The sequence below is a fragment of the Amia ocellicauda genome, chromosome 20 (genome assembly GCF_036373705.1).
Source record: "Amia ocellicauda isolate fAmiCal2 chromosome 20, fAmiCal2.hap1, whole genome shotgun sequence".
Taxonomy (NCBI): Eukaryota; Metazoa; Chordata; class Actinopteri; order Amiiformes; family Amiidae; genus Amia; species Amia ocellicauda.
This window is the reverse complement of record NC_089869.1, coordinates 13809261-13823834: the sequence shown is the minus strand read 5'-3', so window position 1 is coordinate 13823834 and position 14574 is coordinate 13809261. Positions and strand designations below refer to the sequence as shown.

The 14574-nt window shown below is 35.2% G+C and overlaps 1 protein-coding gene across 2 annotated transcripts in view; it reads left to right on the top strand.

Moving 5' to 3' along the window:
- Positions 1-14574, top strand: part of tspan15 (tetraspanin 15) — a 54609-nt gene that overhangs the window by 20006 nt on the left and 20029 nt on the right. For both annotated transcript variants that reach the window (XM_066693176.1, XM_066693175.1), the window contains exons 4-5: positions 3083-3178; positions 7239-7355. In XM_066693176.1, the coding sequence (XP_066549273.1) occupies positions 3083-3178; positions 7239-7355 (213 nt within the window). The remainder of the gene's footprint in view (positions 1-3082; positions 3179-7238; positions 7356-14574) is intronic.

Sequence of the window (14574 nt, the reverse complement as noted above, 5' to 3'; positions counted from 1 at the left end):
GCATATGTATTATTAAACTTCATCCTAATTTTGTAATTATGTGCAAATGTCAGATGAAGTTTTGATTTGCATGTGTTTCTGTATCTGGGTATTATTCCCTAATTATTGGCCAAGTCATTTCCCCCCCAATTGTTACCTCCCTATTCATTTTATTCCTTCAACTTCTATAAACTGAATAACTTTTTTTTTTCCACTGGTTTCTCCTCCCACAAAATGTCATACTTACAGTGTTTTGCAAAAGATACGAGTCCCTTGATGTCTAAAAGCTACAACTGCCAAAAGCAGTATTATGGAGGGTGATCAGTGCCAAAATTAAGATGAACGTGATTATGAATATGAAGATGATTATGAAGAGACGCTACGAAATGCAGAAGCGCACTGAGAAATGTGAATAGCAATGAGACAAACGGGAAATAAATATATACATGTTGAAACTAATGAATGTATAAATACATGTTGAAATAAACAAATAAATAGATGAATACATAAATAGATAGCCCTAAATGTCCATGTATTTGTATAATCGTTTATTTATGTTCTCTGTGTATGTATTTAAAATGTAAGCTTGGATAGTCCTCCATACTCTGAAACTGTGTAACTCCATGATTTTTTTAAATATATATACCTAAAAAACATCTTCCATACATCATAATTCAGACCCAAAAAATTCCAGTCTCACAGTCGTGCGCCTTAACCAGTACTCTGGAGCCTCGCTAAAGGCGCTGCGGTGAATCTGCATTGTGACGCGGGAGAGCAGGGTTCGAGTCCCCGCCGAGTCGTTACTTTATGAATACAGCCTTCCTATATCTTTATGTATGTGTACTATAGCTCCACAATACATTGTATAAAGCCTAAAATTATTGCAATAGAGTAAAATCTAGGACTTAAATTAACACCTCCCTTTATATATAGATACCGTGTGAGCGAGTAGATGTGTCTCTGTAAATTTTCCCGAATAAAAACAAACAAAACACAATATGGAAACTATTCAGTATTAACTTCCATTGAAACACGTCTGTCCGCCATCGCTCTGCGTCTGACTTCTGACCACTTTCTATGGCAACATTGTAAAAGTGGACAGTCTGTATCTTCATCTTCATCAGTGGTATATTTTGGGTCCAAATTATGATGTATGGATGATGTTTTTAAGGTATATTTATTTATTAATTCGTCTATTTATTTGTTTATTTATTTCAACATGTATTTATACATTCATTAGTTTCAACATGTATATATTTATTTCCCGTTTGTCTCTTTGCTATTCACATTTCTCAGTGCGCTTCTACATTTCGTAGTGTCTCTTGTATTTTTTTTTTCGATGTGACAAAACATTGAACTCTGTCAATCAGAGCTGGTGGGCGGTAGCCAGTGCGCTTATTGTCCTATTCAGAGCTCATAATCATCTTCATGTTCACGTTCATAATCCTCTTCATGTTCGTCTTCATAATCATGTTCATAATCATAATCATCTTCATGTTCATAATCATGTTAATAATCATCTTCATGTTCATCTTCATAATCAGGTTCATCTTGATCACCCTCCATACAGTATAGCTAACCTGTCTTTTACTAATCTTCAGCATGAGGTACATTGTTAAACTGAGATTATAGTAGAGCAAAGTAGTTAATTCAAACTGTGTACACATTTTTAATATGAACACTAGTCAGGTAGTATGATGTAATTCATGTTACACTAGAACAATATTGTTTACCGCCAGCTGCCTGTATCGTTGAATTTGATTGAGCATGTGATGACCTGTTTGTTGCACCTGGGTAAAATTGAGGTTAGGAGCCTTGAAATGAAAATGACAGGCACACTTCACTGAGTGGTATTTCTCTCAGGAACAAGAATATAAGCACACTTTCGCAGCAGCAAAAAAACTGTACTGTGGTTTAATATTAATTTGGGGTATTTTTCTGCATTTCCTTAAATTGAAATGTCTTTTACCATTCCCTAAAAAAAATAAAGCCATCCAATGTTGCCTTACATTTTCTTTATTATCTGTGAAACACATTTTTACTGTAGCGTATCAGACCAACACTGTGTTCTCCAAAAAAAATAAGCAACTTAATCTGGAGTTTTCTTGTGCCTAAGCAGAAGTTGATGCTATTTTTCATATTGCTCACACCTTAGAAAGGAACTTGTTATTGCAGTCTCTCTCTTCTACCCTCTCTTCTCTGGATCAGACACAAAGCATTAATCCACTCAGTCAGATACTAATTAAGATCAATCTTAGCTGTATCCCACTGCTTCAGTGCCAATTAAACTTTTAACAGTATCAATAAATTCATTAAAAGAGGATTAAGCATTTTGTTGGTGGTGGTGCAGCAGCATAAAATGCAGGTATATTTGAAACGGCAGCTGTGCCTGGTTTAGTTTTTTTCCTCGTTAAATACCTATACAAACATGTGCAGAGTGTTTATGGTTTCAGCCCTCAGTGTACAGTGTGCAGTACCTGCTTGACTTTGTAAATGTACACTATGAATCTTATCTGAGTAAGCATAATTACACTTAGTATGCAAAAGGCTCTGTATGGACCCTTACTAATGAAGCTTGGATGATTTTCCTACGATTCATATTGTTGTAATGAGCTCAAATGGGCTTTAACTCTGTAATACTTAATGTTGTGACCATTAAGCCAAGCACTATATAGGATGATTCTGAACTTATTATCTAAGTTGTCATTTATTTATTTTTTATTGCAATTATTGTAATTGCTTTTATATGAATACAAACAACTAAGTCCGTTAATGGGGAAATCAGTCCGATCAATATTCGCTTCTTGAGTGAATGAATGAATGTTTTCAGAAATGACATTGACAATGGTAGTATATTTAGATGAAAGTGTACATTTACAGTACTGTATTACAGTATATTAGTACTGTAATGAATTACTGTATTAATGTATAGGTTTGCATGTGGTAGAGTGATTTAGTGCTCGAAGTACTTTGGCCATTAATGACCAAACCGGATTATACAGACACCCCTCCCCACCCATATAGACTACTTGACAGGATTGACATAGATGGCTGCCTGCTCTTTTATTTTTCTTATCTTAGTTTTTTCTCCTATCTGCCATAGACAGTTGACTTGTTGAATAAGAACATCAAAAAAGGAATTGTGAATTACTACGATGACCTGGATTTCAAGAACATCATGGATTTTGTCCAGAGAAAGGTGAGGTCTTACTCTTACTTTTGATTTAAGAATAAAAAATGTATAGAATTGTGGCTGTTTTTTTAATCCTCTCAGGCTTTGTCATTTGAAAATTTAAGTTTTTATGTGTGTATTTAATTAAGCATCCATCCATCCATCCATCCATCCAGTTGGTACATCAAGCAATAGTTGTTACATGTTTTAGTTAGAACAAACAATATGTCACTCCTGCACCAAGGATGGGAACTTCTCATTTCCTCATTCAGAATGTGCACATATTCCACCAGGTACTTGCTGTGAAAGGATGTCTTTGTCAGTCAGTGGGTCGACCAAAAACAGATAAATATTAGTTTGACTGGAATTAATGCTGAAGGGCAAGTCTATTCAGAAGGAGATATACAAAGTTTTTATCTAGAATGGAAACCTGTTTTATTGTAATGAGGGTTTTGTTAACCACTGTTGGTCAGTGGATTTCAACAGAGTAAACCATGACATGGACTGTGGATGATTCAAATTCTGCTCTAATCTAGCACACTTCCTTTAAGTGTATTACAGGAGCATATTTTCCTGACAAATGGTACAATTTAACCCACTGACTTCATTGAAGTACATTAGGGAGATCTTTTCATGCTTTTCCAAAATCAACACTTTTATTTTGAGGTTTTGAAAGCATTTATTGTAGATGGAATTGGGTAGTTTATATAATGAACTATGCAGGGTTTTTGCTGCAGTTTTTTTTTTTTAATTCTAAGTGTGGAAGTATGTTCCTGAAAATGCTTGGTTTTACTGCAGTGAGCTTTCTTTAATGCATTTATTTAATTTACTGATTACACACAAATAAGAGATTCAACTAATGTGTTGACTAATAGATAATTCAGGAACTAAAGTTTAATTTGCTGACCATTTTGTAAGACTTTGTAATTACTCTGCACCACCTCAGAAATGAATTGAATAAAACTATTTCAAATAATTTATCATTATGGAATCAGGACAAACTTCTGTGTTTCTAAGGAGATATCCACTGCTGTGTTGGCATTGAACACAATCAAGAAGGAACAGCAATAGGTCACTAATTACCTCCATAATGATTTGTAGACTTTTAGGATTAAGTCACAATACTGCTTCTTCCCGAGACATTAATTTCCTGTATTAGTTACTATTGGATGTGTGGAAAGGTTTGCCCAAGCTTAAAATAAAGCAAGAAATGTTCACTAACATTTTGGGCCATGCCATCGGAGTCCAAAAGTTAAAAGTAATGTGCAGGTTAAATCCACATCAGATAAGCACATGGATCCATGCCAGTCCCCCTTGGCTGTAGAGGTTAAGTTGAGATTTCAAGAGTTTCCTAATATAAAGAATGTCTTGTTGCTGAAAGCATTTGGCCTTAGAGGGGGAGGTTATTAGCTAAGTAGGACAGAAAATCATTTTTAGTACACTAATAAAGTGAACACATCGCAGTGATGTACATATTCACTGACGTAGACCACTTTTCAATTGACTTTAATGGTATGCTAAAGATAGGAATTTACCAAAACCCATTAGTTTTTCTCATTTATTTCCTGTGTATAGGAAGATGACAAATTAGATGTTTTGATTAAAAAATAAAAGCCCTTTCCTCATAAAGTCACATTGGGCAAGACCGGTATGCTGTGACTAATTCCAGCTAATTCATGCCTTGAGAAATGTAGTTTTAAGTTAACCCTTTGTGTGGTTGCTTGGACTTTGTTGGCCATAATTTTATACATTTCTGGTCTTCTAACCAAATCATTCAAATGTGGACCACCCTAGAAACTTATTTCTGTTGGATGGACATTTGATATCAGTTTTTTTTACATTTAAAATCTAAATCTAAATAAATTGATAGGCCAGTAGTATTTCTACAAACATTTAATTTACATGTAAGGCGCAGCATTATATACAAATATTTATATATAACAGTTAATCAAGCTAAAGTCTTCAATTTGAATAAATTGATCAGTACAAATTCGGAAGCTTTTAAAAATTCATAATTTCAGTTTATCTAAGCATCACAGAATTACATCAGCTGAATCGATAACGATCCAACATGTCCCAGACATCCTGCATGGGCCCACCATAGCAATACCCTGGGAAGATGTATGTTGCAAATAAAAAAAGGTTGAAGCAGAGGCTAAAAGCAGCTCCTATGGAGCACTATGGGAGCTCTGGAATAAACCTTTCTTCTTGCAGAAAAACTGTGTTGTACATCCATTCCAACTTCCAACAACAAGCAGGGAGTGACATCTTCAAACTGCACTAGATTTTCTTAGAACTAAAAGGTGTCTTTTGGGTCTGTATTTAGTACAGGAAAATATATTTTGTACCAGTAGCTCATGTTGAAAGTTCCTCTGGGCATCATCTGCTGCGTGTGTGTGAGCATTTTTAGCTGATGGCTCCGTCCAACTCCAGAGAAATTAACACACCAGAGTTCATATTCACCCACAGGTATTCTGTGACTCATGCTAACTTGTGACTATAAAAGCTTCCTGCTACATCTAGCAATTACTTCTGCAAGTGCTTAAGAAAAACAAAATGTAATTATTACTTTCTATGGCACTTAATGTAATGCACTGAAATCTGGCTTCTGTACTTTCAGAGCAGAGCCAAGTCTAGGGAATATTAAGCAAACTGGTCCTATTTGAATTGAAAATTTAATTTTGAGTGGCAGTTTTCAGTAAAATTGCCAAGGGATATAAACTTCAGTTGTTTTTAACAATGAATGCATGTTTGCCAAGGTATGGAGGCATAAGTTAATAGAATGTTACAGGAACAAAGAAAAATAAAGAAAAACTGTATCAATTGCTCTATGCAGCCCTTTGTCTTCCTTTGTTCCAGCACTGCGTCAATACACCACTAATGTAAAAGTCAATTCTTTACATAACCATAAATTTGCAACCTTAATTATAAGAATAGAAAAAGGCTGGCACAGTTGTACAGTTGGTCATTTGTTAGCAGGGCTTTAGAGCACTCAATGGAGCTACATCGCTGAGCAGCAGAGCAGCAGGTTTTTGCCTAGAGCTGGAGCAAGGAGCATTTTGCCTGCTCTGCGCTCCAACTTTTTTTCCCAAAACTTTCATGTTGAAAGCCTCAAATGAGATGGGAATGTTGGGAAGCAAATTTGGAAACAATCACAAATCATAAAATGTTGCCCAATTTTTTGGTGCCCTGTCTAGGTGCCAACATATTCTGTTTGCACTGTTGCTGCAGCAAACTTGTGTAATCCCTGTGTGAATTCAGCTTTGTGTGTGACTATTGAGAGGAGGTGCAGTAGTTCTGTGTTGCTGATTTTTTAAGAAAAACATTTTAATCTAAGGCCATATAAAGAACAGAAGACAAAATAAGTCTGTGATAAAGTTTGGTGTTCCTCATTGATGTCATGTAGTTGCTCAGTAACCAAGGGAGTAATCTTCTATATGATGGTATGTTCTTTAGAAAAACCTTGGGCGATTTTTCCTGACTGTCCATCTCTGGAGAGCTTAGTTATTGTTGAATAAATTACTTTGGTCGTCTTCTAATTAATTGGGCCCTTAGTGTTCCTTGTCTGCCTGAACTTTCTCCCCATCACAACACAATCCTTCAGGATTTTTAAAATGTAAATGTATTAAAAAATATGAATATATTTTATATAATATTATATATTTTATGTTTGACCATTAAATGTTTCATATTAGTTTGACTGAATGGCTTTCTGTCTTTATTTTCATTCTTCATGGCGTTCAAGCATCTGATGGATTTAGTGCAGGTGGGGAAAAACTCAGAATGAAGTTTCAAGTTAATAAATAGTTTGCAAATCAAAAAATCCCTTTCTTTCAAATTATTTATTTAATTTGAGTCAATGTGGAGCAGAGCTGGAGCAGCCTCTAACTGGCCAGAGCGGAGCAGTTGGAAGATTGTGCTGCTCCAAATCCCTGTCTGTTAGCCTTTTTTTTTTTTTTTTTTTTTTTTTTAAGGTTTTGCAAAGACCTGTAGTGCACCAATGATTAGCAACAAAAGTAGTTTATGCTGTTTGTATTATAGCTGAATTTCCCCTGTTAACAATGTGGCTTGGTTTATTTGTTTGCAGTTCCAGTGTTGCGGTGGGCAGGAATTCACAGACTGGAAGGTAAACATGTACCATAACTGCTCGGCCCCTGGACCGCTGGCGTGCGGCGTGCCTTACACCTGCTGTGTCGGAACCAAGGTATGATACTTACTAAGATCCATTTTTCTCACACATCTCCAAGGCCGTGGTCCTTTTGGCAGTCTTGACAGTAGTTAAACAACTTAATTTAATAAAGACACCTGTTTTCTGCATAGGCAAAATATATTCAGTAAATGTGCATTAATGGAGATAAAAAGCTGCCCATGAAAAAAACTCAAGCCTCAGAGGAGTTGAAATGTATTGAGAATTCCTTCTTCTTAATCTTAACTATGAAGGTATTTATCAGCAGTGGATACATTTATCCTGTGAGTTATAAGCAGTCCTTGGAGAGAGTTAATCGCATTACACTTGGAAACACAATGTAGTAAATCAAAGTGAGATGGTGTTGAGCTTACAAATAAAGAAGCAAGATGAATTGACTAGTAGTGCAACAACATTTTACACTTTGTTATGAAGCTAGTCATATACAGTATGCCAAGGTAGGAGACATTTAAACTCACAGTGGATTAGGTAGGCTTATACTCAAACAATAAGGTGTTTTTGAGATCTTCAGCTCCTCAAGGGATATTTTGGGTATATGAGTATAATGCATAATATGGGTTATCACATATTGTTTTACAATGTCAACTATTACTATTTACATAAACATGTCATAGAGGTGGCAAAAGCTGGATTGCTATACCATGGTGACAGAAGCACAACATATTCATGGAATATGCAAGACGTCTACATCAGAAACCCCCCAGACCCAACTGAGCTCATCTCCAGCAAATGGCAAAAATATTTTTCAAAGGAAACACTTTTGCTATGGCTGATTTCTTCCCCTCAAAATTAATAATGATATGAATTGAGTGCCTAATAGTGCCTTTTACTGTTAAAGACATTGTTTCTCTAAAATGTATGGAACAGCTATGAAGTAGTTGCCTCAACTCTTGATGTATTTCCTGTGTGTGTGTGTGTGTGTGTGTGTGTGTGTGTGTGTATATATATATATATATATATATATATATATATATATATATAATTGTTGTGTTAATCACAAGCTTTTATTGTTTTAAGTGCTCTGATGCAACTTTGCAATGAGAGCTATACCAAATGAATATTGATATTGTTTTTTTATCCACAGTTCTCTATTATATACTTCAACAGGCTGGATCTAGACCTAAAATCCAAAACCTTTATACCAAAATCCTAAGCAGTAGGGAATCTTGGTCATTGAAAAAGTGTGTGGGAATCTAGGAAAACAGAACTGCCTGACACCTTTTACTGCTAAAGACATTTCTTTTAAAATGAATGGAGCATCTACTTTATAGTTGTCTCTTTATAGTATACTTTGTACTTTATAGTATTGTATTAGTACAGCAGCATCCCTTTGCTTCACTGGCATTATTTGAATTAGATTAAGTCATGACTGAATGCTTGAAGCGAAGCTCTACCTTTCTTGCATTTTATGCAAAATGACAATGGCTATGGGGTTTCACATGGCATTGGTTTCTTCCTTTACCAGCAAACTTGGCCAGGCATCTGAAACAGTCATGACTCATTTCAGCATGATTAGGTCATTAGGGTTCTGTTTCTTTTTCAGTTTGAGACAGATGTGTAGCTCAGAATCAAGTGTAGACTCCTTCTGGATTAGTCAGTGTTGGCGTCTGATGCCAAATTGCCCATGTTGTCCCATTTCACACTGTCATGGCAATAATAATTATTCAACCAGTGCTAACACTTGGGGATTTAATAAATACCCTTTCATAAATATTTAGCTGAAACGTTTCAATAAGTGTTATACTTTTTGAAGGATGGAATGGCAAACCTCATTTTAAGTTATTTGTTTTTCTGAAAGCGGTTTGGTCTCGGCAGTTCTAGCTGAGGTGGAGTTGGACGTTTTCCATAATAAAAGAAAGATGAACCATGACATAGGAATTTTCAGAAATGTAATTTAAATAATGACAGGTAAATGCAAAGCATAACAATCCTGCAAAAAACACACACTGACAGCCCAGTAATCACTAAAATATTTCACTGCAACAAATATGTTTCTAAATTACTTGTTCTAAATAAATGTACTTGGGGAACCATGTAGATGATCATGAATCAAATTTTGATTTCAGTTGTTGGTATAATTATCACCCAGGTGCAGACAAAACTTTTTTTATGTCTACCTTGATAATTGCATACAGCCCTGCAGAGACCCTGCATAGCTATAATACATTTTTTATACATTTCCATTGAAGGAAACAAATTTGTTTTAGATAAGGTGACGTGATTTTTTTTTATCTTTGGTAACCTGCTCTCTTCAAGACCGAGAATGCTTAAAACTGATGGCAATATCTTGTTGCAGAACGTTTAAATATTGCAAATGAATAACTACCCGAATTGTGAAAACTACCCGAACTACCAAGGCAATGTGATAGTGGGGGAAGACCATTTATATCAGGAGTCTTATTAATGGAAGCACTTCAAGCTATAAAATACTTGTGGCAATCAATATATTAACTTCAGAAGTTCAAATACTGCTTTATAGCCATGAATCTCAATGATTAAAAATATAAATTGGTTTCTGTGAGCAAACAAAATGTGATTTGTTGTAACCATTACACACATTTTAGTCCAAACACTCAGATTGTTCTGTTTATGGATGACATGTCCCTTTGCTTGTCAAACTGATTAAATGAAAAAAGACTGCAACAATTATGTAGAATGAAATACATACTTCTCCCCAAACAGAATGTGTGTGCTCGTATCAGGAGACTAAAGAAGGTTACCTTTTTGGAATGATATGCATGCTCAACCAATAGCTTTATTTGCCATTTTGAGGTTGCAATTTACAGGCTATCAGAGTTTTATACAATAATATGCAGTGTCTTTTCAAAATGACACTGTTGTTCATCATGTATAATAAACAGTACTGGAACGTGAAGGAGTATGTAAGTAGAATAAATTAAGCTAAGATGCATATTATAAGCGAGGTTGTTAGAACAGTACCTAATTAAGTGAAAACCCACTGTTGAATTTTCACGTGATGAGAACGTGTAGACAAGGTCATTCGTTTTCAATGTGATGTGTAAACATCCTGGAGAAGTAACTCCTCTGCTCAAGGCATTTTCAACTTTTTTCCAATTTCAGAAGCTCAAAACTGAAGGATTTAAAAAAATAGGTCAGTGATACAAGAAAAACTGATGATTCAGTATTGTACCATCCCTTCTTGCAAAACAAAACAAAAAATTCTTCCTTCTGAAATCTGTTGCCCAGATATTTTTTTCACTTTTCTGCTGTCTATGGTAGAATGTCTTGAAGTTTTTAGGGTTTCAGTACTCGTAGCCAGTAGTAGCTTTAGCAGTTGTTTAAAAACATTTATCTTATAGATAATTCTTCTATAGAAGAATTTCTTTCAGTCAGTCATCTTGGTAGTAATGTGCTGTATTGTGTGTGCAATTTCAATAACAAACAGACTCCGGTGATGTTTACAGTAAATGACTTTGACATACCAATGGTCCTGACAGCTACCTCCATGTGACATGTTTAAGTGTTTTGTTACATTTAAATGTAAATGACTTTAATGTTTAAGTTATGGAAAATCAATATTTCTTTACATCTGCAGCAGACCCAAGATGTCTAGCAAACACCCCGTAGCTGTTTATACACTGTGGGGCCGACATCCGCCCAAATAAGAGCTTTTCTATGTGAGCAACTCATGCATGGAGAACGAGGCAAGGAAAAGGACAAAATGCAGGAATTGCTCACCACGTAGAAATGGAGAATATATAATGTGGGATAGCATCCCTGGTGCTCTCATTCAGTCACACTGGGGTTCACAATCCTGCTCAATTTTTAAAGTGTTTCAGTATCCATACTTAGGGATGTTAAGTAAGTATTTCTTCCAAGGGACAATGTCTTTGTCATATGCTCTTCATACCGGTCATCGTAATTACCGAAACTTGGTAATAAAACAGCTATTAGTAGTAACCTCCCATTTCAGACAACATTAACGAACAGTGACTCTAAGAGATTGTGATGCTAGTCTACAGTGGTTATGAGTGATGAAGCTGTACAATACCTGCCCTGGTTTACTCCTGGACACAGTGTGTCAATGTGGAGATTTCTAGAAGACAAGATTTTTCAGATGGAAAGAAGTACATCTTTTCAAGCAAATCAGATGGCTGGAGATTGACATCAATCAGTTTGTCATTTCATGATTGATTGAGTGCACTTTATACCATACTAATGAGAATATAAGATATTGTTATTGGGCAAGATCAAGGCTTTATCAGGAAATTTGGAAATGGCTTTAGATTGCCACAAAAAAAAAGAGAAATTATTAATTAACATGCATGTTTAATTGAACTGTTTTTAAACACTGTATAAAATAGTTCCCTTCTTCCCTTAAATGACTTCTGATTTTCTGCAGTTCTCTGACAATTTACAGGAATTTTAAGTGGTTCAAACCAGATCCATTATTAATTTGCTAAGACATCAGATGCCAGCTGTGTGTTTATCTTGAACACAGAGATGAGGCATTAACTGGCAACCCCATGGTGCACAGACGAGTGTTATAGACTGTGTATAAAAGGATCAGTTTGATTACAATTCATATTACCTCATACCTCCCTCAGGACTTGACGGTACACATAATGGCTGTTTGTCGCTCGGTACATTTTTGCCTGTAACACTTGCTTGTTTTGCTCAAGAAGCATTTGAGTAATGCACAAATCCATATTCACAGGTATAATGAGTACCTGGATGTGGTGCTGAGGATAGTATACATGATATACTCAAATGATACTGGGAGTAATTACACGGTAAAGCGCAAAAAGTAGCATGAGAACACATTTAAAAGATACTGTGCTGTGTTGTGACCTTCTATAAAAGATATCTTAGAAAATGTGATACTCTTTGTGTGTGTATGCTTCCTCCACATTTTCATGCTTAGATTATTTTGAAAACAGGAAATTGCTGTCTGAGTACCGCCCTCTTCCTATAATACCGACCACCTCCCCATTCATCATCACATGCTAATATGCAAAGAAGCAATCTGACTAAAGACATTGAGAATATTCCTTATAAACTCTTATTTGTTGTTTGTAATGTGATGCATTATACTGCATTTTGGATTTTGTGGAATTCTGGCCGACTTTGGGCAAAGCCCTCATGCACAATGTGTGGTCATTTCACAATTCATGGTCTGGCTCGCATTATGTGTGTGGAAAATAAGATGGAAGTCCATATTACCCTTTATTCATTATTCAGATTTATACTGTGCTATTAATTCAGAGAGAGGTGGAGGGGATGCAGCTAAATTTGACTAAATATTTAGAACACTAACATCAGTGGATTCAGGTGCAGACTGCAGGTGAATGCTAAAGGTTGTTTGTCTTGCAAATGTCCTTGGCAGCTGACCATTTCAAGGTTCGCCTTTGCAAATCGGGATCTTAATCATCTGTGGAAGTCTTTTATGCATACAGAAACCATTATAGCTGAAAATGCACATCGCTGAGGAACACTGTGGATCACACTGTAAATTTGGACATGAGAAGTACTTCATATTGAGCTCAAACTCTTAAATACTTTGGTGGCTATTTAAACAACACAACAAGAAAACAATCAGAAGGCAATACCTGTGTTTTCTTTACAATGAAACAAAAAAACATATGCATAATACTTTAACAGTCCATTGGTTCAAAGTGTTGCACTGGAATAATCAACAGGGCAGTTTTCTAAGAATTTTATTATTAGCTTGTGATTATTATATATTCCACTAATTGCACTGTGTTCTCCCTTTATGAACTTTCATTCTTCTCATCCAGCAAGCAGAAAATGCGTAATCAATTCCCTAGTTACTGTTGCTGTCCTGAAAAACCATGAAACTTGATTGGAGATATAAGAAATAAAAAATAATGAAAGTGGTATGGAGTACATTTGGTAGAAGATTTTCACATACATGAGTGACTGGGGTGCTTGATCTGTGTGTCACTAAGCTACACAATGACATTTGACACGGACACTTCTGCATTTGTATTTATAATCATTAAATCATTTAAATCATTAAATCGTTAAAATAAATTCAAGGCCAGAATACAAAATGGACACGAGTCAAGTATTGATCACAATAATCACAAGGAAACTGATATATAAATAATAAGAAGTTTTGTTTATTTTTAAGTACAGTGGGTCCAAAAGATTTAACCTTTAATCCCTCTTAAAATCCACTTCCTATAGTTCTGCAGTAGAATGTAAATCAAAACAAAATATTTTTTTCAGTTTGATTTGTTCTCTCTTGACATAATAAACCCTACATTTATTTCCACTGAGAAATAGAAATATCTCTAATGAAGGGTTCAGGAGCTGAGTAGGATACAAGAGTTGGATAACGATGTACAGGCCATACTTTGATGAAAGTTTTAAGGAGTACACAGTTTTCATCAGTTGCAGGCTGTGGCTTCCTGTTTATCGAAACATTATCTGGAGCTCATGCTGTAGCTAAAAATGTTGCACAATTAATTTTGTCTTTAGAAATTAACAGATTTACTGAGACTAAACCATCCTTTTAATACTTTGTGGCAGACTTGTTTTGTGATGTTTCACTGAAGGAGCACCCGGTTAAATGTATGGAGCTGAGGACCTTGGCCTCTTGTGGAGACAAATGGTGCAGATAAACTATGAAAGCCACCAAAGTGTTGGAATGTCTTATTACATTTGTCTGCTTTTCTATTGGAATTGTTTAACATACTTAATTAAACAAAGAGAAAATAGTGCTGCCCTGACCTTTTATAGACTTACACAATAAGGTATTTTTCACTGTAAACATCAACTTCATCTGATATGGAGAGTGCCTACTTTTCCCTTATCTGAGAGACAGAAAAGCTTTCAAAGTCATTTCTGGCTCAATGCTTCATTCTACAGAATAAATACTGCAGTTTCTTTATGAAACTAACGAATTTAATTCATATTGAACACTGCAAGTAAACTAGGATTCTCTCAAAAGTTTTATAATGGATTTTATATTAATTTGGAAGTCTAAATATTTTTCCTAGACAGATTTAATTGTTTCTATTGTTTGATGAACTGACCTAATACATACAGCTCTGGAAAAAATTTAGACCACTTGAAATGTCTTAAATCAGCATCTCTACATGTATGGCAGCCATTTTATTCCATTCATATTTTTATTTGGAATTTGGGAGAAATGTTGTCAGTGGTTTATAGAATAAAACAAAAATAATAATTTTAGCCAAACACATACCTATAAATAATAAAACCAGAG